General features: G+C 55.6%; 3 protein-coding genes and 1 pseudogene across 3 annotated transcripts; 2 read left to right on the top strand and 2 right to left on the bottom strand.

Annotated features, from left to right (window-relative positions):
* The first annotated feature begins 199 nt into the window (after positions 1-199).
* On the top strand, positions 200-421 carry LOC123624682 (annotated as a pseudogene).
* Positions 422-1,870: 1,449 nt separating this feature from the next.
* LENG8 (leukocyte receptor cluster member 8) lies at positions 1,871-14,332 on the top strand. The gene is made up of 16 exons (XM_045532709.1): positions 1,871-2,005; positions 3,700-3,792; positions 4,838-5,012; positions 5,379-5,480; positions 6,210-6,320; positions 7,117-7,369; positions 7,640-7,781; positions 8,064-8,267; positions 8,674-8,952; positions 9,032-9,172; positions 9,314-9,599; positions 10,220-10,321; positions 10,406-10,474; positions 10,575-10,704; positions 10,786-10,993; positions 13,037-14,332. Exons 2-16 carry the CDS (start codon positions 3,755-3,757, stop codon positions 13,197-13,199), a joined length of 2,403 nt encoding a protein of 800 aa, XP_045388665.1. The 5' UTR covers positions 1,871-2,005; positions 3,700-3,754; the 3' UTR covers positions 13,200-14,332.
* Positions 13,941-16,939, bottom strand: LENG9 (leukocyte receptor cluster member 9). Its single transcript, XM_045531819.1, is given in 8 exon segments — positions 13,941-14,597; positions 14,599-14,734; positions 14,737-14,861; positions 14,863-15,160; positions 15,201-15,541; positions 15,609-15,645; positions 15,648-15,812; positions 16,549-16,939. Coding segments are annotated over 8 exon segments (1,671 nt in total). The 3' UTR covers positions 13,941-14,419.
* A 41-nt stretch (positions 16,940-16,980) lies between these two features.
* On the bottom strand, positions 16,981-21,863 carry CDC42EP5 (CDC42 effector protein 5). The gene is made up of 3 exons (XM_045532753.1): positions 21,623-21,863; positions 21,189-21,333; positions 16,981-17,512 (listed from the first exon to the last, which is right to left on the bottom strand). Exon 3 carries the CDS (start codon positions 17,510-17,512, stop codon positions 17,051-17,053), a length of 462 nt encoding a protein of 153 aa, XP_045388709.1. The 5' UTR covers positions 21,189-21,333; positions 21,623-21,863; the 3' UTR covers positions 16,981-17,050.
* Positions 21,864-23,495: the final 1,632 nt, after the last annotated feature.

The raw sequence follows: 23,495 nt of genomic DNA, 5'->3' as shown, positions 1-23,495 counted from the left end.
ACATTAAAAGTAGTTACAGTTTCAGTTTTTGTTGCAACTGGGCTCCTGGAGTGAGAGCTCTGGATTCTGGCTGCAAGAGGAGGAAGCTGGGGCCCTGAGAAGGTAAATGATGAGTTTTCCAAGTCAAACAGCTGGTTAGCCGGTTAAACAGCAGAGCTAGGATTAGAACTCAGGTTGCCTGCCTCCCAAGATCCTTAAAATGAATCTTCAGAAGCAAGCCCCTAGTGACTTCTTAGAGCAAATCATCAGATGGCCAGTTGTGGTAAAATTAAGTTCTGGAGTGGATTAGGAGGGGTGCCGGCTTGCCTGAATGGCTACATGAATGAACATAGCTCTTGGGCAGACAGAAGAATAAGTATGGAAGGCATTTATCCGAGGAAACAATGTGTTGTATGTAAGCACACAGAAGACAAGGATGTGAAGACACCAAGAGATATATTTTTTATAGTTAGATATATTTCCTAATAATTTTTTCTATTTTTTGATTCTTTCATGATATAATTTGTTCTGTTTTCATAAGAGTTGGTGATTTTTCACTGACGTGTAAGATAAATGTATAAAATTGGGTATTTAATTGTAAAGAGTTTTCGCATTTAAGTTTCAGCCATTTTCTTTTACCTCTGTGTCAGCATACAGAATGCTAAAATAATAAGAAAAAGACATAAAAAATAAAAGTACAGTTAAAAACACTTCTTTTAAAAGGCAGAGATTGTTTGCTTGGGTAAAAAAGCAAGATCCAATTATATGTTCTCTACAAGAAATCCATCTTAAATACAACGAGTAAAAGGAAGCTAAATGCAGTGTGATGCCCTGGCTTGGACTCTGGTGCATAATGAGAACATTAGTGGAAAAAGTAGTGAAATCCAAATAAAGTCTGGGGTTGAGTTAATACTAATGCGCCAATGTCAGTTTCTTAGTTTTGACAAATAAACTATGGTAATGTGAGATGATAATATTAGAGGAAATTGGGCACGAAGTAGGCCAGACTGTGTATTACCTTTGCAACTTTTTTCGTAAATCTAAAACTCTTCTAGAACAAAAGTTTAATTAAAAAAAAAAAGTAAAAGAATGGAAGAAGATCTACTATGCTAGCACTAAGAAAATGATGGGTAGTTATCAAAATGATACGTTGTTATCAAGCAAAGAGTTCATAATAATAGAAAATGGGAAGGAAAACTCTCTCTTAAACACTGTTCTACCACCTCCTATAACTACAGTGACCGGTCCTGAACTGGACTAGATGATTTTATCGGAGTCCTGCATGGAAACAGATGGCATACAAACAAATGGCTATTTACAGACATGGTCCAATTCCTCAGCCTGACATCAATGGCCTTTCGGAATCTGCTCCGTGCCCACCTTTACAGACCTATCTCTTCACTCCAGGACCCCACACCCTTCTATCCCACCGCCATTGCCAACTGCTGCACCCATGCCGACACTCGCTTCCAGCCTCCACGTTTGAACTCGCCGTGCCCTCCGCCAGGTGCGCCCTTCCAGGTTTGTTTACTAGGGACGCTCTTCCTTCCGGGTGGACGATGTTTCTCACCCTTTCTTTGAGTTTATCATTCTCTCCCCTGGGCTTCCACATCACTGTGCTGTGCATACTCTCGCAACTCTCACCACACCAGTTTACAATTTAGGAATAACAATGGCTACCACTGACTCGGTCAAAACAAGGCTGCGTCGCATTGCTCAGCGCTGCTCCGCACTACTGGGCTTGACCCCTCAGGGCCACCGTCCCCACCCGTTCTTCCGACTTGCCTTAAAACGCCCACCGCGTAAGTGCGTAGGCGGGAGGGCGGGCTCAAGTCAAGCTGGCGGTGTCTATTGGCTGTGCGGGCCGAGGGAGGCGGGGTGAGGCCTCAGAGTGACGTAAAGACGCTGAGGACAGGACGTCGAAGCCAAAGGAGGGCAGGAGACAGCTGGGTGGCCGATCGCTGTCGTAGCCGTGTTGCTATCGCCTTGGGACGTTGCTAACGTGTCCTGGAAACTAACGGCCCTGGTTGGTACAGGAAGCGGCGGGCGGGAATGGGATCTCCTTTCTGTCTTGCGCCTCGCGAGCCCCGAGGCCTTCTCGGCCGTCGTACCAACGGGCTCCGCGCGCGAGCGTCGGCAGGGTGTGGCGGGGCCGGGGCAGCCACTGCGCCTGCGCACCAGGCCTGGGTTGGGGGGGAGTGTGGGGCTCGCGGCCGGGCACTAACGCGCGTGCGCTGTCGTCTTCAGCTCACCGTTTCCCTTCCTCGGAATTCTCCGGGTGCGGAGCGTCCCCCACGTCCCACTGACCGAACAGTTCCACTGGGCTCGCGGTGTTGCCCCGGGTGACGGACGGCCGTAGCTCCGTCTCCTTCCCCGGGGCGAGGTGCGCAGGCGCGGGCATGGCCTGGGCGGTGGCCCCGGGACCATTCGTGGGGATCCGGGTGGCTTCCTCCTCCATCTCGCGTCCTCCTCTCCCTTCCCTGGGCTTGTGGGACGGCCAGGTGTTTCCCGGATCCCAGGCCTCGGGGCTAGTTCCTGTCGCCGCTTTTGAGACCCTTCCCAGAGCCTCTCTACAGCACTCCCTCCTACCCTTACCTTTAATCTCCGTTTTTTCCCGGGGCTCCCCCGTCTGGGTCCCCACTCATGACTCCTCGCCTCCACCCACCTTCTGTGTCCTCTTTAAGGCTTCTCTAGGGCTTTTCTCAGCTCCAGACTCCTTTCAACTTCTTGTAAGGCTTTTGGGTTCTCCCGGCGGGATTCCCCCTTGAGCCCCCCCCTACTTCTCAGTTATCCCTTCCAGGAGTTTAGGCCCTCAGTCCTTGCCCCCAAGACAACCCTTCACTTTTCTTCCGGTCATCTCCACCCCATTCTTAATTTCCTAAAGATGTTTTGGGCCTGCTTAGGGATCCGTAAAGCTTTATCTCCAGACTCCCAACCAAGTGGATCACCTCTTCTTTCTCCCAGGCTTCTAGGATCCTCCCATATATGTCTTTTCTCTGCCTTTTGGGGACCTTTTGATATCAGACTCAAAGCGCTTTCTAAGAACCCATTTCTTCTCATTAAGGTTCCCCTTGGGCATGCTCAACTTTCCCTTGCTTCTAGGGGTAACCTCCAGAGATCCCCTTTTCCTCTCAGAAATTTTTCTCCATTCTCCAGTGCTCTCCTGGGCCCAGCCCCTCCCTCCCTCCTCTCAATGCTCCGTGAACGGCTTCCCTCCTTACAGGGTTCTCAGAAATCTTTCTACTCCTCTCAGCCTTGAGGGTTCGCTCAGACTTTGCTAGTTAAAGCATCCTCCTCTGTTTCCTTCCACCGCCCCATACTCTGGAGTTCTTAGACCCTGTTCCCCTGGAGTGAGGTTCCCCCACCCCACCCTCTGGATCTTCCCCAGGCCTTTCTTAGGGTTTCCCTCACACCCTCCCTTTCCACATGTGGATTTCAGACCCTTCTCCTTCTCTTTGGAAAGTCTCTTCAGGCTTCCCTGTTTTCAAATCCTTCCTTTGCACCTGGAGCACTACAAAGAGGCCAAGGGCTTTCCCTGATACTACAGCCTTTTTAGTCCACACAATAATTGTCTTCAGATTCTTTACCCCAGTGGCTCCTTCTGTCTCAAACTTTCCTTTTCTGCCTGGCTTCTCATGAGTCCATCTAATTCTCTTCCCCACTTCATGACATGTTTTTAGCTTCTTCTTGAGCCTCCCTAACTCATTCTTTTTCTCATAGACAGTGAAAAAGCAGTCTGGCTCCCGAGGTCCACCCCTTATACCCCAAGGTCCAGATGGCGGCCAACGTGGGTGATCAGCGTACCACAGATTGGTTAGTGGGGCCAGAGGGACAGAGGTCAGGCAGGGAGGGAAAGAGGAAGCAAGACCTAGTGTTGTCCTCTGGGGTGGGACCTCACACTGCCTTAGAGGGAAATGATGCAACAGTGTCTATGGGGGGGGCTGGCCAGCACGAAGGGAAGCATTTGGTTGTAATGCGGGGAAGGGCAAGTCTTCACGTCTCTGAGCTTTCATTTTTCACAGTATAGTACTTGTTTTGCAGAACTGTGATGATTCGTTCAGGCAACTGTAACTAAAAGGCAGCCCCCAACACTCAATGTGGAATCATTCATCTTTTTGCTAATTCCTTATTTTTTTCAAAACAGTGTGATAACCTGCTGACTGGGGTGGTGTCAGAGAGAATTCTTTGATTCATAAAAGACTTAGTCCTAGTAGGTGCCAGGTCTTTTGTTACGTTCTGTGGGTGCTGGTAATTGTTTTGTGTATTTTTTTTTTTTTTTTTGAGACAGAGTCTCACTCTGTTGCCCAGGCTAGAGTGCCGTGGGGTTAGCCTAGCTCACAGCAACCTCAAACTCCTGGGCTCAAGCGATCCTCCTGCCTCAGCCTCCCGAATAGCTGGGACTACAGGCATGTGCCACCATGCCCGCCTAATTTTTCCATATATATATATTTTTTAGCTGTCCGTATAATTTCTTTCTATTTTTAGTAGAGACGAGGTCTCGCTCTTGCTTAGGCTGGTCTCGAACTCCTGAGCTCAAACAATCCGCCTGCCTCAGCCTCCCAGAGTGCTAGGATTACAGGCGTGAGCCACCGCGCCCGGCCTGTTTTGTATATTTGATTTTAACAACTGTTGTGTGCCAGGCGTTGAGATAAATACCTTAAGTAGGTGATCTCATTTATTCCTCACGGAAGCCTCTGAAGCAGAAATGGTTATGAGCATAGCATAGATTAGAAAACTTAGGCCCAGATGGGTAGTGAAAGTTAGATATGGGATTTAAGACCTGGTATTTTCCTCCAGCCATCTTGCCCACTTGTGTTCAGCAGAGAGAACAGTTTGACTTTGTATCCCCTCTTTGCAGGTCCTCTCAGTACAGCATGGTGGCTGGGGCAGGCAGAGAGAATGGCATGGAGACCCCAATGCACGAGAACCCGGAGTGGGAGAAGGCTCGCCAGGCCCTGGCCAGCATCAGCAAAGCAGGAGCTGCCGGTAGCTCCACCAAGGCCAGCAGTAATGGGCCTGTGGCCAGCGCACAAGTGAGAAGGCCATACACAGCCCGGGTACCCTAAGCCGGGGGTTGCCGTGGGAAAAGCACAACTTGGTGTCCTCTCATATCACTAGGATGGGATGCACTGTGGGGGAACATAAAGCGATGTTTTAGGAGGTCTAAATCTGATGAGGGAAATATCCTGTTTCCTTGAGGAACCCACGGCAGGATGTGATCCTGAAGAGGGAGACCATGCCCCGGTCCCTAATGTGCCTGGGTCTGATGGTAGAGACATGGACCCAGTTTCATGCCTTGGCAATTAACTCCCAGTAAAAACACCTGCCTTTCTGGGATCTGTGGGGCTTGTGGACTCCTGGTGCCAATGCTGATGGCACGTGGGCTTCTGTTTCCACAGTATGTGTCACAGGCAGAAGCCTCGGCTTTGCAGCAGCAGCAGTACTACCAGTGGTACCAGCAGTACAATTACACCTACCCCTACAGCTACTACTATCCCATGGTGAGTGCCTGGCCGGCGGGGCGAGGGCAGAGTGGTGGAGGAGGCAGCCAGGGTGGGCCCAGGGGTAATTGATGGGTTGGAGATGGCAGTGACAACTGCTCAAAAATCCTGTGGCCCACTGGGGCCTATATATCTGGATCTGGCCCCTTCTCTCCTCATGCTTATTCCACCATTGCCACAGAGACCACCTTGGTGTTTGCACATGCCAAGTCCACTCTTGCTTTGCCCTGCTGCAGCTCTTTCCTTCCCTGTGTCCCCACTGCGTGGAGGTCTCTGCTCAGATAACATCTTCAAAGAGCTTCTGCCCCTTAGCATGTCCCTCTGTTCCTTTGTTTGCCTTTTTTTCTTTCTTAATACTTATTGCTGGACATGCTACTTGTTCATGTCTACAACTGTACCTGTAAGTTGAGCACAGACTTTATTAAAGCAAGGGGTTTTGCCTTTTATTTCTTGTGTTGTTATAGTGCTTAGAAGAGTTGGCGTTCAGTAAGTATTTGTTGAACAGAGAGATTCTTCTGAGAACTAGTGTTAAGTGGGGTGTGGGATTGATAGAAATTTTTCTTTTTTTTTAATACATGAGAGAATTTGGTGCATTTATACAGTGGAGAGACAAAGAGAGGTGAGGGATCAGTGGGTAGTTGTGCTGGTGTGTGGTTCCTGGCTCAAGCAGGCCGGAGAAGGGGAGAGGGCAGGCATGGCACTGAGCCGTCCCTTCCCGCGCCTTTGCAGAGCATGTACCAGAGCTACGGCTCCCCCTCCCAGTACGGGATGGCCGGCTCCTATGGCTCAGGCACGCCCCAGCAGCAGTCGGCACCCCAGCACCAGGGGACTCTGAACCAGGTAACACCCCAGCCCAGCCCTTGTGTTATGCTCGAATAGGGGAATGTAGTTTTTTGAGTGGGCTGTTAATGCTAAAATACCTGTGCTATTTAAGCTGCTTTTTCTCTTCTGAAAACTCCACGTCTGAAATTGAGGAGGGTGCAGCACAGTTGTTGAACTTAGGGTGGGTTTAGAGCTTGGGCGTTGGGAGATGGTGGGAGCTTGTCTGTTTCTTCCCAGCATGTGCACCCACATGCGCACACACACAGGCTGGCTTTGCATTTAAAGTGCGGCTTGGAGGAATGGTGGAATTAGTGCACAGGAGGTGGATAGACCTGGGTTGGAATCCCAGCTTGCCCACCCCCAGTGTAATTACTTGTAAGTCATGTGACCTCTGCATATCTATCAAGTCTTTAAAGCAGGAGGAAGGGTGGTAACCTCATCATAGGGTTCCTGTGAGTGTTCGTAATCACGTGTGTGTCTTGACAGGCTCAGACAGTAACCTAACCACTGCAGTGGGTGTGCTGTTGGGTGGTGTTAACTGCAGTGTTGAAGTGCCAGCTGCCGCCTAACAGCTGGGGCCCTGGGAAAGTTGCTTAGTCCCTCTGAGCCTGAGTCTTCTCAGTTGTGAAAAGGATCATTAATAAAAGGACATACCTCAAAGTTAGGATTGAGAGTGATGACATGTGGGAAGGTCATGGCAGAGTTGAGACCTGAGTGCTGTTGTCGTAATAACGTGATTATTTGCGCTGTGAGTGCCACGAGCACCAGCACCAGAACCGTGTCTCCCATGCTCAGTGCCTGCTTCCTTTTGCAGCCCCCAGTGCCCGGCCTGGATGAGAGCATGTCCTACCAGGCTCCCCCTCAGCAGCTGCCAGCAGCCCAGCCTCCTCAGCCCTCCAACCCCCCACATGGGGCTCATGCTCTGAGCAGTGGCCCTCAGCCCGGGACAGCCCCAGCCACGCAGCACAGCCAGACGGGGCCCGCCTCTGGCCAGGCTTACGGGCCACACACCTACACTGAGCCTGCCAAGCCCAAGAAGGGCCAGCAACTGTGGAACCGCATGAAGCGTAAGTTGGCAAAGCTGTGTGGAGACCTGAGGGGCTGAGCTTCTAGGTGTGAGGCACAGGGTGTGGTGGCCCTTGTGTCTGGGTATTTTGATGGTCCCAAGGCTTGGGGTGGGGCCGCTCTGAAACTGGCATGTTCATGCTAGAGTCATTTTTTAGAACTTGGCCTCTCCCTGCTCCCTGTTGCCCTTGAAGCTCTCATTCTGTGTTCCTTGGGAACCCCCAGGTATACCCAGGGAAGAGCCTAACCCCAGCTTTTTGCTGCCCTCACAGCCGCCCCTGGGACTGGAGGTCTCAAGTTCAACATCCAGAAGCGGCCCTTTGCTGTCACCAACCAGAGCTTTGGTTCCAACACAGAGGGCCAGCACAGTGGCTTCGGCCCGCAGCCCAACCCTGAGAAAGCCCAGAACCACAGGTGACACTGCCCCTTCACCCCATCCCAGTCCCCACGTTCTGCACCTAGTGTCTGATCCAGTCTCACTGGCAAGCTCCCCACCCTGAGCCTCAGTGTGCTCCTCTGAAAAGGAGAGAAGGACCCTCCCTTGGGAGTTGCTATGAGCACTGAGTGAGACAGAAAGAAAAACACTTGGCTTATGTCTGGCACGTTTGTCAGCTGAAAGCATGATAGTGGTGATGGTCCTTGCTTGGGTTTGGGGTCCTCCCCAACTGAGTCCCCCTGCACCTACCCTCTCCACAGTGGGCCTTCTGCTCGGGGAAACCTGTCCGGGAAGCCCGACGATTGGCCCCAGGACATGAAGGAGTACGTGGAGCGTTGCTTCACTGCCTGTGAGTCGGAGGAGGACAAGGACCGGACGGAGAAACTGCTCAAGGAGGTGCTGCAGGCCCGGCTGCAGGATGGCTCGGCCTATACCATCGACTGGAGCCGGGAGCCTCTGCCAGGGTTAGTCTGGGGCGTGGTGGAGGGTAGTGCTGTGCAGCAGGGGCCGGGCACTGAGCTTGGAGACCTAGGGTGCTAGGTACCAGGAGCTCCAAAGAGAAATGAGCCAGAAAGTTGGATCCTGGGGGAATGAAATCCGGGTTTGGGGGAGGCCAGTAGGGTGGGGTGGGGACCTCAGATGCCGGGGAGGTGTGCATTGCTTGTGGTTAAGAGCACTCTGGACACAGAAAACCCTGGGTTTGCATCCCATTTCTGCACCATGTTAGCTGAGTCACCTTGGGTAAGTGCTTTTCTTTTCTGAGGTGATGTGTCTCTGGGGCGGGTTGGTAGGTGAGGCAGAAGGAACGGGGGCTGCGATCCTGCTGGTGTCCAGCTGGGTTGGTGATGCCCTGTCCTGCTGTATCTTCAGGCTGACCCGGGAGCCTGTGGCCGAGAGCCCCAAGAAGAAGCGGTGGGAGGCCCCTAGCAGTCTTCACCCTCCTAGGGGGGCAGGCTCGGCGACGAGAGGCGGGGGTGCCCAGTCCCAGCGGGGGACGCCAGGGGCTGGGGGTGCTGGCCGAGCCCGGGGCAACAGCTTCACCAAGTTTGGCAACCGCAATGTCTTCATGAAGGACAACAGCTCTTCCTCCAGCACAGATTCCCGTTCCCGCTCCTCCTCCAGGTCCCCGACCCGCCACTTTCGCAGAAGGTGCCAAGGCTCTTGGCTGGAGGGTGGGCTGGGTGGGCTCGGGGTGTTTCAGGCCTGACCCTCCCGTTTCTTTGTGCAGTGACTCCCACTCGGACTCTGACAGTTCCTACTCAGGGAATGAGTGTCACCCTGTGGGCCGCAGGAACCCACCCGCCAAGGGTCGGGGTGGTCGAGGGGCCCACATGGATCGGGGCCGAGGCAGGGCGCAGCGTGGGAAGAGGTGAGACTGTGGGTGAGGGCTGGAGACACAGGCTGGGGTGGAGGTGCTGGGGGCCCTTGGGAGGAAGAGGAGGAGGAGGACTGGATCGGCAGACAGCAGGCTGCTGAGATGCACCCTTTACTGCCCCTTGTCCCTTCCTAGGCACGATCTAGCTCCTACCAAGCGCAGCCGCAAGAAGATGGCAGCCCTGGAGTGTGAGGACCCCGAGCGTGATCTTAAGAAGCAAAAGCGGGCAGCCCGCTTCCAGCATGGACACTCCCGCCGCCTGCGCCTCGAGCCCCTGGTGCTGCAGATGGGTAGCCTGGAGAGCAGCGGGGCCGACCCTGACTGGCAGGAGCTGCAGATTGTGGGCACCTGCCCTGACATCACCAAGCATTACCTGCGTCTCACCTGTGCCCCCGACCCATCCACTGTGCGCCCTGTGGCAGTAAGTGCCCAGGCGGGGCAGGTCTGCTTAGGCGGTACTGGCATGAGGCCTGTGCAGCTAACCCAGGGAGGGTGGCAGAGGCCGTGGAGGGAGTACGGTGAGGCAGGGGCCCGACTCCGGGAAGACCCCACCCTGACCTTCACATGCCTGGCCAGAGACATCTGGGCTGCTGGGCGTTCTGAGAGGTTCATGAGGCGGACTGGCCTGTGCCTGGAGCCCTGCCGTCGGGGGCGTGCAGCCTTGTCAGAGTCACTTGGCCTCTGAGCCTCCGTTCCCTGCTTAGGAGATAGGATAAAGCTGCCCTCTCTGCCCGGGGTCTGTGGAGCAGGAGAATGATTGTGCCTCGGCATCTCGGCTGAGCTCCAAAGTAGCAGTGTGGTCACTGTTCCACTCTGGGACGCACATACAGCCCTGTGCTTAACACAGGGGACAGGTGTGGGGGTATTTACTCTCAACTTGTGTTTTACGTATTTTTTTAACTTGGTAGTGAGTCACTAACTCAACGGGTTGGTTGAAACTCATTTAAAAATTACCAAATTAGTGGAAATGTGGGTTTTAGCATGTTCTTGCTTTCCCTTGCCTGAGTTGTGGCCTCAGCCTTACTTCGATTCCCTTCCCAGGTTTTAAAGAAGTCGCTGTGTATGGTCAAGTCCCACTGGAAGGAGAAACAAGACTACGCGTTTGCATGTGAGCAGATGAAGTCGATCCGGCAGGATCTGACGGTGAGGTGCACACCGGGAGGGCCTTGGTCTGGGCCAGTCCTGCCCCAGCTCCCTGTGACTCCTGTTCTGTCCCCGCTGCCCCAGGTGCAAGGTGTCCGCACCGAGTTCACAGTGGAGGTGTACGAGACCCACGCCCGAATCGCCTTGGAGAAGGTAAGTGGCCCACTGTGGGCCTCCCTGTCTTCCTCCCCTGTGGCTGCTCTTCCCTCTGTGGCCTTACTCTGCCCTCCGCTGTCTGTGCCTTGCCTTCCAGGGAGACCACGAAGAGTTTAACCAGTGCCAGACGCAGCTTAAGTCACTATATGCTGAGAATTTGCCCGGCAATGTGGGCGAGTTTACTGCCTACCGGATTCTCTATTTCATCTTCACTAAGAACTCAGGAGGTGAGGCACAGTCCCTGGGGTGGGGCTGCAGCGCCCAGGGTTGAGCCTTGCTGACCCGACTGCCTTTGTCTTGGGCCCTAGACATCACCACAGAGCTGGCATACCTCACTCGGGAACTGAAGGCAGACCCTTGCGTGGCCCATGCCTTGGCTCTAAGGGCGGCCTGGGCTCTGGGCAACTACCACCGCTTCTTCCGGCTCTATTGTCACGCACCCTGCATGTCTGGCTACCTCGTGGACAAGTTTGCAGACCGGGAGCGCAAGGCTGCCCTCAAGGCCATGATCAAAACGTATGTGGTGCTGAGCTCCCCCTCTGCCCTCTGCTCTTCTGGCCCTTCTGCTTCGTATCGCCCCCTCCCCCCAACACACTCCTGGCCACAGGCCTCCTCCCAGCTCCCCGTTGTCGGGGCCCCCTCCCCCATGTCCTGGCCTTCTCTCCCACCTCTTCTTTCTCCACTCAGCTCTCCTTTCTGCGGCCCCCCTTGATTTCCTTCTCACAGCCACCCTCTGTGTTCCAGGTCCCTCCTCTGTGTCCTCCTCCTCCTTCTCTCCTCCTCCCACCATTCTTATCTCACTGCTCCTGGGTTCCATCTCCACCCGCCTCCTGTTCACACCTACCTGGACCCTAGTTCATCTCCTGGCTCTGAGCTCTGGGCTCCCTCCCTGTGAGGTCTCTGTCCACCTGTTACAGCTTCTCACTGTGCTCCCACTCGGTAGAGACAAACTAGACAGCTTTTGGTCTAACTGGACAGGGCCCATATTCTCACTCCTTTGAAAGTGCCAGAAGCATTTAGGGAGACAACACTGATGGGGCAGCCATGCTGCGGGTGGTGCTGAAAGGCTGTTGGACAGCTGGGCCCTGGCTTACTGAGCGTGTCCTCTGTCACCAGACATTGCGTGTGGCTCACTGTGCGTCCTGGGAGAGATGCTTGACGCATGCCTAGACCCCATGGTTCTCAGTCCAGGGATTGACGGGATCCCAGGGGACATCAATGTCAGGAGATGTTTTTGGTTGTCACAGCAAGGGGATGCTACTGGAATATAGTGGGTAGAGGCCAGAGATGCTGCTAAGCATACTGCAGCGCCCAGGATAGCCCCACAGGGTCATCTGGCCCCAAATGTCAGTCTTGCCGAGGTTGCGAAACCCCAAGAGGTGGGTTGGTAGGCCGAGGGGCCTTGAATGCCAGGCCAGCTGTCCCTCTCATGACAGTAGTCACAGGATGCTTTGGAGCTGGCGATGGGCTATCAAGCCTGAAGGTTAGGAAACTCGTTCTGGGATCTAGTTTAGGTAAAGCCAACTTTGGGGAAAGACTGAGCCGGGGTGGACCCCACAGGAACAGAAGAGGACACAGGGCAGTGCACATTCAGGAGGCACAGTGCACAACACTCGCCACCCAGCCCTCTGTGGCTTGATAGGCCCCGCAACGGGCAGCTGTCAAGCTTCTGTGCTGTACATGGTGTGTGGTTGGATGAACCAGTCTTGGCTAGTGACACAGCCCTGAGTGCCCCTTGTGGGTGAGCCCTGTTTTGTCACTGGCCTCAGTTAGTGCCTTCCCGCCTAGGAGGCTGGTGCCACCACTCCTCGGCAAGCGTCCTTCCTCAGGGCCCAGAGCTGTGTCCTTGCAGAGGGCCGCAGGCCAGCTCAGGCTGGGAGACGGAGCAGGCTCTCTGATCCCAGGGCCGCCTTGGCTTTGGAGCAGAACCAGCTTCTAGTACTTAGTGCCACTCACTCAGTGCCTTTTTTGAGTGTGTCTAAAGGGCCTGGCAACACACTCTTTGTAAAAGGGTCCCGTGTGTTAATGGGAGGCTCTGGGGACAGCTGATTGCTGGCACATGTCAAGTGCTCAACCAATAGTATCTCTTCTTAATGGCAACCAAAAATTGCTGCTCTGAGTATATAGCGATGAGTGCTGGCCGGTACACCTGTGCTCAGGTTCCCAAAAGCATTCTGACCCGAGGGCTGGGGTCCCCAGGGTGGCACTGGCAGCCCCGCTGTCCCATCCCGTCCCATGTGCTGCTCCGTCTGACTAGTCCCTGCCCCTCAGCCAGCGGAGGAGCCCGCTGGGCCCTTCCCTCCCAGCCCCTGCCCTTCCTGACCCCTTGCACAGGTAAGTGAGGGTGAGGGGGGGCACAGCTGGGGACTGGGGCCACCAACCCCACCCCGGGCCCCCCCAAGCCCCTGAGGTGGGGAGGTTGGGAGGGGGTTGGGGAGCCAGCAGGCACCGTGCTGAGGAAACCCTGTGGGTACCCGAATGGGGGGCCTCGCTCCCTGCTCGTGGGGCCCTCCCCTGCCCGCCTGCCCGCCTCATCGCTTTCTCCTCTTGTCTCCGTAGCTTCCGCCCTGCGCTGCCAGTCTCCTACCTGCAGGCCGAGCTGGCCTTCGAGGGCGAGGCCGCCTGCCGGGCCTTCCTAGAGCCCCTAGGCCTGGCCTACACGGGCCCGGACAACTCCAGCATCGACTGCCGCCTCAGCCTGGCGCAGCTATCAGCCTTCTGAGCACCCAGCGAGGATGGGGGCGGGGGGCAGGGGCTGCAGCCCCCCAACGCCGCCTTTGCGGATTTTGTTTTTGAGCCGTGGACTTGGGTTGTAAATTAATTTGTGGGGATCAGGCTCCAGGAAGAGCCACTGTCCCTGCCCCCGTTTTCCCACCGGGGAGTCTGTACAGAGATTTTTTCTACATTTTTATTTTTTGTCTCAGAGGGATGGGATTGGGGGAGGAGGGAGTGGGACAGCAGAGGGTTGGGGGCATGGTCTGTAGGCTTGTCTGTCCACCTTTCACCTCCACTAATGCTGTCTCAGTGTTTTTTCTCTCTCTCTTTCGAGCTTGTACTCCGGTACCCGACCCGGCGCCCTGGCCCATCCCATGCCAGGGGGGCCAGTGGAAAGAAGACAGGCTGTCCAGCCCGGGCCCGCCTGCGGCGGGGGCACCCAGCCACCCAGCCCACCGCCTGCTGTCTCGTCTGCCTCATCATAGACTCTTGTTGCCCAGCCCTCTGGGGCCTCAGTGTTTGGGGTGAGGGGAGCTGCTTAGAGACTGTGCCCCGCCCTCGGCCCCCCACCCCAGAAATGCCAGTGCCAGCACCACCACCACCAGATCCACCACCACGTCGCACTGAGGACTCCGGAGGCCATCGCGGGACCTCGCCGGCCGGGCCGCCTCGTCTGAAGTTGTATTAAGTTGTCTCCGTGTCCCCTCCTCCCTCTACCCCCAATGTTTCTTCTGGTTTTTTTTTCCCCTTTCCCTCCCTCCTCTTCCTGCTTCCCATCTCCCCTTGGTTCAGCACAGGTAAAATGGTTACCCCTCCCTCCCCGCCTTCATGGATCACCAGCTCACGTCATGTTTCCTTCTCTTTTCTTTTTGTGTGTGTTTATTTAAGTTATTTTTCTTCTTCCTCCCCCTTTTCTTTTTGGTCCTCCCTCCCTCTTCTGCCATGTAACTGGAGGATGTGCTGAGTTTGCAAACAGCTGGACTGTCGGGCTGCTTTTTTTCCAGATGTTCCTCCTCTGCCTCCCCTTCCCCTCCTCTCCTCTCCCCTTTCCTTCCTTCATTCTTTCCTTGGAGCACTGAGCACCATTTGGAAGCTTGAGAGAAACCAAAATTAAAGAGAGAGAGAGAGAGAGAGAAAGCACTTGCTCCTGACTTGTCCTTCCTGCTTGGACTGTCTTTCCTCCTTGGGGTGTTTGGATCCAGTTTGGCTCCTCCAGGTCTGGGAATGTCAATCCAGGGGAATCTCAGCCCTCGGCCGGTACGTGACCCCTGTCTTCCCCATAGGGCACAGCCAGGCTTTCCCCAGGGGTTGGCTCCCTACTTCCTGACTCAGGCTTAACCCAGGCTTGGGTAGGTAGATTTGGGAACCATGGGGCACCTTGGCCAGTGTGAGGTGAGGGTGCCACCCCTGGGGACTGTAGCACACGAAGCCCCTGGGCCTCCAGCCTCTGGCTCAGCACTTGTGCCATACCTGCCAGTGTGGGGGAGGGTGGGGCACAAAGCACGTGGCGGCCCAGGCCTACCAGGTCCCTGAACCTCAGCTGGGAGCTGCTTGAAGCTCTGGTACCAAGAGGGCCTGTCTCAGAGCCCCAGAGCCGGCTGCCGCCTCCCCAGGGCCCGAGAGCTGCAGCAGGGCCAGTGTCAGGTGCAGGGTCTGTGTGGGCAACAGCACAGGATGGAGCGACTTGGACCAGGTGTTGCTGGGCCTTGGCAATTTCTGCCTGTAGCGCAAGCTGGGTCACCATGAGGGCCACAAAATGGGAGGGGTTTGCATGAGTACATAGCCTTAGCCAGAATGGGCGTTTCTTCATCCTTGGGTCAGGCCCCAGGACCCCACTCTGCTGCTGCCTGCCCAGCAGACGGCTCTGGGGCCGCCAGGGCCCGTGCTTCCCAGGCCAGCACTGGGTGGTCCTGGCGGCCACTGTTGGCTTCAGTGCCTTCTCCCTCTGTCCTGTGAAGTGCCTGCCCTCTTGGGCCTAGTGTTCCCAAATGAGCGCCGTTTCCCTAGCTGCCTTGCTCTCCAGGGTTCCAGACCGGCTTTCTGCTCCCTCCTGGATAGGCGGCCCCGGCCAGCCGCCTCTGGGCCGTGCCCAGGTCCTCCTGTGCCCCCGTTCCATGCTTCTCACCATTGTGTGTGTCCTCTGCCCCACGCCCGTCCCCGCTGCGCAGCGCATCCAGGATGGCAGGCACCCCGAGCCCGGCTGCCAAGCCTGAGCCGAAGACGGGTTCGGTGGGCGCGGCGCGGTCCCGGGCCGTGGGGCCGCGGAAGCCGTGCTGTGGTTGGGCCGGCACCAGCGCGTCCTGGCAGGAGCGTTGACAGGCTCTCCGCGCATGCCCAGGAAGCGGTCGGCTTAGCCCGTCGGGAAGTCAGCGGGTCCTGGCGTATTCGCTGGATGACGGCCACAGCCTTGGCCTGCGTCCCGCGGTGCGATGGCGCCGGCGCCCCAGGGTGGGTTGGCGGCAGTGGGCGCCGTAGTGGCTGTGGCCCTCCAGGAAGAAGCAGCAGGCCGGCGGGGACGCGGGCTCTGGCTCTGGCCGCCGCCAAGGGTGCGGGGAGCAACTGGCGCGCTCGCCACGCAGACCAGGTCGCCGTGCCGAGGGCAGCCCTGCCTGGACGGTGTCTTAACCCGACTGTGGTGTCAGCGACCCGCGCTTCCGCCACCAGCCCCCGCCCCTGAGGTCCACGCCCCGGGCACTCGCTTGGGAGGGCTGTGGCCCTGCCGTCTCCCGTGGATAGCCTGACGCTTCCGCCCGGGACCGCGCTTCTCCCGCGCCCGGAGACTACGCTCAGTCCCTGGTGAGGCCGTCTTGGTCTTGATCCGGGTGGGCTCTAGGGAGCTCGACCCCACCCCCAGCCCAAGTGATTTACATGTGCCCCGCCCCCTGGGCGGGGTCTTTAAGAACCTAACCCCGCCCCCAGCCCGAGTGATTTACTGGTGCGGCCCCGCCCCTCCGGGACGAGAACGTCCTCTCTGGGACCTCAGAGCTGCGGCCCCTCAGCCCGGCCGGAGCTGTGGCAGCCTGTTAGGCACGGGGCCGCGCAGCAAGAGGTGAGCAGCGGGCAAGTATGCGGAGCTTCATCTGCATTTACAACCGTTCCCCATCGCTCGCATCACCCCCGCCGTCCGTAGGAAAATTGTCTTCGGTGAAACCGGTTCCTGGTGCCAAAACGGTTGGGGACCGCTGCAGAGAACTTGGCTTCGCTCTCGGTCCAAATGATTTGCATGTGCGGCCTCGCCCCTTTGGGATCTTAGAGAACCAGGACATTTATGGGCTCAGACGGAACTTTGTTGCCCAGACTTGGGACGATGCCACCGCCCTGCGGCCGACGCACCTTTGCGGAACAAAGGCGCTTACCGGGGATCACGCCCCTCCAGGCTTTGCAAGGGTTCCCAGCCACTGCCCTCTGTCGGCCTCCGCGAGTAAAAGGCCGTGTCCTCCTAAGACGTGCAGGGCCAAGAGGCCGGAGCTTCCGGACCACAGCACTCTGCTGGCTCCGCGAGGCCCCTCTAGGCGGAGCTTGCAGCCCAGCCCCGGGGACCACCTCGGTCAGGCGTTGGCGCTCAGCCAGTATTTGGTGAATGAAACTTAGCACCGCCTTCTGGGGGGGGGACACCGGCTGGCCATGCCCCCTGACTCTTGTAAAGAAGACGCATCCCACTGCAGGCCAATCATTCAACCTGGATCGGAAACTCCAGGTGCCACATCTGGATCTCCAAGGCTTCAGGACCCTCTCATCCCTCCCCATCACCCCTTCCTCAGGACAAAGTGAACACTCAGAGCCCAGGGTACAAGCCTTGGCCGTTTATGTATACAGCACTGGGGTGCCGGGCGAGAAGGGTGCAAGGATTGGGGGTGCCTAAAGGCCGATGATGTCGTCCAGCTCGAGGTCCGCACTGGGGCAGTAGCCGGCCCTGGTGTGCTGCGTCCCGGAGCGGGGGTCCGCGTCAGGCTTGGCGGCTGCAGCCACTGGACCCGCTGCGTCCATGACGCCCAGTACCGCATCCAGCATGGAGGGGCCCAAATCCAGGTGGAAGGACAGCAGCGGGTCCGCGGGCGCAGGCGCGCGGAGAGCCGGGGCCGGGGGCTGCGGGACAGCGGGCGGCGGTGCTGTGCGCGGGGCCCCCGCGGGTGGCGCCCGGGGCTCGGGGGGCGGCCCGCCGCCGTGGCGGCTCAGGAACGAGGTATCCCCAAAGGCGTCGCCGCCGCGTCCCACGTGCAGCGTGTGCCGAAAGTCGCCCAGTGGCGCCGAGATGGACAGGGCGCCTCGATCGGGCCGCTTCTTGGGCTGCGTGGGGCCCAGCTGCTTCAGCACTGGCATCTGTGAGGGGCACAGGCGGGTCAGCGCTGCCTTCCATCCGGAGAGCCCCCGATTCCCTGTCCCCAGCCCAGGGCCTAGTCAGCCATGCGGTTCTCCCAAAGGATGCTCTCCATGAGAACAGGACGATGGTGGGATTATCCCCATTTTACAGGCGGGGAAAATGAGGCTCTGAGAGGTCCAATCCGCACAGCTGCTGGACTAAAATCTCAGATTCAGATCTAGGTTTGCCTGGCTCCAAAATACACATGACCACCACGCTATGCCGCTCCTCCTAAAAACTAGTTATTAGAGCCTTCCTCTAAGTCAGATAACAAAAAACTACTTCGCAAACTCCTCCCGAGAGGGAGAGGGAAATTCCCAGGCCCATTTCCTGAAGACAAGGCTGACTCTGTCCTTTAGGCAAAGCAGGCACAGTGTCTAGAACCCACGACACACACACGTGGAAGAAGAAGCCTAAAAAGGATTTGTCTCCGGTGCACAAAAGTCACAGTGCAGGCCTGCCTGAAGATCCTAACTCAGGAGGTTAGGGTAGGCGTGGGGATCTGGCTACTGGCACAGCATTTTATAATTTGAATTACAGTCCTCCCTGGGTAGCCACGGTTCCAAATAAGCAGATTCAACTAACTGCGATCAACAATATTTTGGGAAGAAATTTAAAAATACAAATTAAAAAACAATACAACTATTTGCATTAGCATTTACATTGTGTTAGGTATTGTAAGTAATCTAGAGATGATTTAAAGTATACAGGAGGATGTGCATAGGTTCTATGCAAATACTAGTCCATTTTGTATACAGGACTTCAGTATACTCCGATCTTGGTATCCATGGGATTCCTGAAACCAATCCCCCCGCCCCCCGCCGCTTCCCGGCGCTACTCAGGGGCCACTATATCTGATTTTGAAAGACCATGACCTAAAAATATGATGTCTCATATTTTGTAACATAACAATCATACAAATTCCCCTGTGTTAAAAAAAGAAAATGGCAAGACTGGCATAAACTTGAAGCTGGCAGCTTGTAAATTGCAAACTAGGTGCTCTATTGCGCATGGCCACGTCAGATTCAACGGTAAACAGAAATACAGCCAACCTCTGCCCATATCCTGGAACTTGGCTGTTTTCTGTGGAACTTCTGGGAGGGACTCTGATGACCTTGTACTTTTGTTTTAACAGTCACTGTTATTATAACAAAAAAAAAATCCTTTTTTCTATTTCAATCGAAGCCCCACCCTTTGCCAGCTGTACGAGTTGGGATAAATGACTTTATCTCCCCGTCTGTTTTCCTCTCCGTAAAATAGATAAAATAACACTACCTTCCTTGCAGGCCACATAGAAAAATTCAAGCCAAGAAAACTATATTTTAACAGTATCAGCCAGTTGGTAGTGCTCATGTTGGGGGGGAGAAATATGTCCCCAAACAATAACTGTGGAACAAAAATTAGATTTGATGATAAATCACTACGAGGAAGAAAAAGCAGCTAGCATTGTTTTTGTAGTAACAGGCACCCTGGGAAGTACTGATGATAATGTGTAGAAAAATTAAAGCCAAAAGGATTTAAAACAATTGTTAATGGCTGTATTCTGAAGCCTGTTTTCTACGTGGCACACACACAAACACACACACACACACATACACACACACACACACACCCTTTACATTTACTTTTCTGGGGAAACCAGTCTTGCTTTACCACGTCTGCAGTGTTTATCAAATATCTCTGACCTCAACTCAGCACTCCGTCTTCTCCCATAATGGAAACAAAAATTTTAAGAAACAAAGATTTACCTGACCACATGGTAGGCACTCTGATATTTTCTATTCTAATCTATTTTATTTTTAAATGTTGAACTCAGCTCATTAATGAATCTGAATCCACAGTTTAAAATAAAAACCTTCTCTAGGTGTTAGCACGGCCCATTATCTCAGCACTTGCTCTGCAGTGAGTTAGAGGCGAAAAGAGTGGAATTCAGAAAGCCAACTGCCCAGGTTTGGATCTGGTGGTGCCGATCGCTGTGTGACTTTGGGCAAGTTACTCAACCTTTATGACCTCATATCCTCATCTCGAAAATGGAATGGTGCTAACATAATACTTCATAGTCTTTCTTCAAGAATTGGTGAAGTCGTGCCCATGAAAGTCTTAGCACAGTACCCAACACACAGTTAATGTTCAACGGATAAATAAATGCTCACTGGAGTCCCACCTGGACATTCTTGCAGTGGTCCAGAGAAGGAAACATGCTCAGGGAGAGTATGTGACTTGTGTAAGATCCCAAAGCCAGCTTTGTAGGACTCCAGAGCTGAGTTGGCTCCTTCCACTGTCTGCTACATCTTGAACTCACCCCTCCCTGACAGCTCTCAGCTACTTCTTCTCACAGCCCAGCTCCCAGCTCGGGTCCTCCTTCCATCCTTCCAGCGCCCTACAAGTCACTGCCATTTTCCAGGACCTGGCAACACGTCAAGGTCTTGGTTCCTGATGTCAACCACACCTGGCCTCCAACGTTGCCATTTCCTTTTTGTGGGACCCCAACCTAGCTTCCTCAGCCTAAATCTCAGTTTACTCCTCTGAAAAACAGAAGTCAGAATTCCCGTTTGTTACAACGCATCAAAAAGTATACTCATGGTGCTGATGTTTTATTTCTCAAGTGCTTATTCTGGGCCAGCCACTGCACAAGGATGAACTAATTCATTTAATCTTCAGAACAACCCAGTGAGGGGAGATTATTATCATAATGTCTGTTTTACAGATGTGTGACGGCTGAGACACAGAGAGGGCAAGTAACTTGCTCTGGGTCACACAGCAGCAAATGCTGGGGGCTGGATTTGGAATCGAGATGAAGTCTACAGTCTAAGAATTAGATTATATTGCTCACAGCCCCCTCCCCATAGAAGAGGATGGGTGTGCAGCCCCATGGAGAAAAAATAATATTTGATTTGCTATAAAGGCCAAGGGTTTCCTTGCACCATGGACTCTCCAACTGCCGCCCCCGCCTTCTCTCTTTTCCATTCCAGACAAGAGCAATGAGTTATAGCTCATTTTCAAATGCCACCTCTTCCCCTGGCTAGCTCTGAGACCCTGGGTAAGTCACTTCACTTGTGGCCCTGGGTGTCCTCTTGAATAGAAGGCTGCGATCTCCCCCTAGCAGGGTTGCTGTGCCCGACGCAGTGAGGTCATGCTCGGAAAGAGTTCCTGCCCCGGCCAAGGCTCGCGGTACAGAGGGGCTGTTGTTTGTGACCAGCGCGAAGCAGCCAGCAAGCCAGGCGCAAAGGCCGGCCCCCGGGCTGCCCTCTCCCGCTTCCACCCGACCCCTCTTTCCTGCCCCCGCAGGGCCAGGCTCCAGCTGCAGGGGTGGGGGGGGTGGGGGGCACAGCTGGTTCACCTCTGTCCTCTCTCAGCTCCAGCCGGGCCGGGACGGAAATAACAACCCGCTCCGGATCCGGCCCGACTGGTTCTCAAACCCCTGCGAGAGGCGGGGAAGCGGGTGGGGCCGGGGCGGGGCCCGGGGACCCCGGACTGGGAGACCCCCGCCCCGCCCCCGCCCGGCGGGGGCTCCACCGCGCGCTTCCTGAGGCCACGTGGCCGCGGCCGGGAATTGAGCGGCCGCCGTCATCCTCGGCCTTCAGTCCCGCCTTCCCGCGGCAGGACGGGGGGCTCCTTCCCACCACTGCCCCTTACCTCGCGGTTCTCCCCGAGCCGGCCCCGCGCACTCCCTCGACTTGGGCTCGGACCCGGACCCCGTCTGCCCCTGGCTCAGCGTCCGCCTCCGCCTCCTAGTGCCCTGCCCGCGCCTTCTTCCTTCTTCCTCCGGGCGGGATCGCACCTGGCAAAGAAAGTGCCATGCGAAACCCGGAGGGGATTTAGGATCCAGGCATCTGGGCCCGCAACGCCACCTCCTCGGGCTGCCTCCTGTCCTGTCGGGTCCGGGAGTCCCGGCTCCTGGCTCCCTCAGGCCCAGAAGCCGGCCCTCAGCCCCTCCCCCTTCGGTTCCACTGGTGGGGTCCCTAGCCCCCTCCTCCAGGCTCAGAAGTCCAAGTCCCCAGGCTCCTCCCCCGGACCTAAGAGTCTGAGCCCTACCCGCGGCAGGCCTTGGCATCGGGTCCCTTCCTTACCTGCACCCAACTAAAGTGTCAGCCCCTCTCGGGGGCCATGGCAGGAGCGCAAGCAGACGCGGAGTCACCGCTCAGTCCCGCTCAGTTCGCCGTCCCCAAGCAGACGGGGTTGAGGCACAGGCCCCTCCCAGCCCTCCTTCTCCAAAATTTTGCCTGTAGGTTTTAAGGGACTAGAAGGCAGTGGTGGAAACGCGGAGGCCCCCGTGTGCTGAGTGTGGGGCGGACAGAGGCCGGGACTAGAACTCGCAGAGGGGGTGGGGGATGGACAGGGCGCACCCCCAGCCTGGCCCCTCCCTCTGCCCGCTTGGAATTTCCTGAAACTGGGGAAGTCTGGCTGTTTAGAAGAGTAATTTCTTCCAGATTGCAGCTGTTGGGGGAGTGGGAGAGGGAGAGAGAAACACACACACACACAGACACACACACACACACACACACACACACACACACACACGCAGGCAGTAAGACCAGCCAGAGGATGGAGGTGGTCTGGAAGAGGCAGCTGTGGCCCTGCTTTGGGGAGTCCCCTGGATAGATGTCCCTATCTGAAGCCACCCACCATAGAACTCCATAGAAAGCTCATATATCACTCTGTGGACCTGTGTCTATTGGAGTTGGAGACAAGAGTTAGATTTGGGTGATAGGAAGATTCCTCCAGGGCCAGTGTGACGCAGGGCCTGGCAGGGGGAGAACAGAGTCTCTAGCTCTGAGGCAGGCTCAGTGGGAGGGAGGTGGAGGCCCAGGTGGGAGGCTGAGTCAGGGGACGGAGGTGGAGGCCCAGGTGGGAGCTGGGTCTGTGGGAGGGAGGTGGAGGCCCAGGTGGGAGGGAGGTATAGGCCCAGGTGGGAGGCTGGGTCAGAGGGAGGGAGGTGGAGGCCCAGGTGGGAGCTGGGTCTGTGGGAGGGAGGTGGAGGGATAGGTGAAGGCCCAGGTGGAAGGGAGGTGGAGGCCCAGGTGGGAGGCTGGGTCAGGGGAAGAGAGGTGGAGGCTCAAGTGGGAGGCTGGGTTAGTGGGAGGGAGGTAGAGGCACAGGTGGGAGGCTGGGTCAGGGGGAGGGAGGTGAAGGCCCAAGTAGGAGGCTGGGTCAAGGGAAGAGAGGTAGAGGCTCAAGTGGGAGACTGGCTCAGTGGTTCTACCCCTAGCTGGGGCTGGGCTGTGGGGCTTGAGAGGAGAGAGTCAATTTAAATGATAATAAGAAAGTGCCTTTGTACTGGGTCTTAAGGGATGAATGAGAGTTTATTGAGCCCAGGTGAGGAGGAAGGAAGGTGGGGAAGCCAGGTGGAGCAGAGGGCACTCCAACACTGGGTGGGGCTGGGTTTATCTGGAGAGGCCAGCTTGAAAGCCACTGGGAGCTTAGACTTTGTTCTGGAGGCATGGGGGACCTGCAGAGGAATACCAAGGTCAGATCCAGGTGAGAAAGTTCCCTGGGGTCCATGCAGGGCATGGACAGGCTTGGACTCAGCCTCCAGAGCAAAATTTAAAGGGGTGGAAAATGGTCACCAAAAACTCAGTAATCAAGAAAAATAATATATCTAAATTAAAACTTTTTATTAAGTGTTTTTTATTGATGTAAAATTCACATCACATAAAATTAACTATCGTAAAATGTACAGTTCAGTGGCATCTGCTACATTCATATCGTTGTGCAGCTGTCACCTCTATCTAGTTCCAAAACATTTTCATCATCCCAAGAGAAAACCTTATTATGAAGTCCCTCCATTGCCCCCACTCCCCAGCCCCTGGAAACCACCAATCTGTTTTTGATTCTATGGCTTTACCTATTTGGGGCATTTTATGCAAATGGAATCATACATTGTATAGCCTTGTATATCTGGCCTCTTTTAACTTAGCATGTTGTCAAGGTTCATCCATATTG

Source organism: Lemur catta, chromosome 19 (genome assembly GCF_020740605.2).
Source record: "Lemur catta isolate mLemCat1 chromosome 19, mLemCat1.pri, whole genome shotgun sequence".
In the NCBI taxonomy this organism is placed as follows: domain Eukaryota; kingdom Metazoa; phylum Chordata; class Mammalia; order Primates; family Lemuridae; genus Lemur; species Lemur catta.
Note: the sequence above shows the minus strand (reverse complement) of the source record. Positions and strands in the feature narration are given on the sequence as shown.

Bases quoted from the DNA above. Each gene is read 5' to 3' on its own strand.
- CDC42EP5 (XM_045532753.1), bottom strand. From the start codon at position 17,512: ATGCCAGTGCTGAAGCAGCTGGGCCCCACGCAGCCCAAGAAGCGGCCC.
- LENG8 (XM_045532709.1), top strand. From the start codon at position 3,755: ATGGCGGCCAACGTGGGTGATCAGCGTACCACAGATTG. The intron at 10,322-10,405 runs GTGAGGTGCACA...CCGCTGCCCCAG, and splicing joins CGATCCGGCAGGATCTGACG to GTGCAAGGTGTCCGCACCGA. The intron at 10,475-10,574 runs GTAAGTGGCCCA...CTTGCCTTCCAG, and splicing joins CCCGAATCGCCTTGGAGAAG to GGAGACCACGAAGAGTTTAA.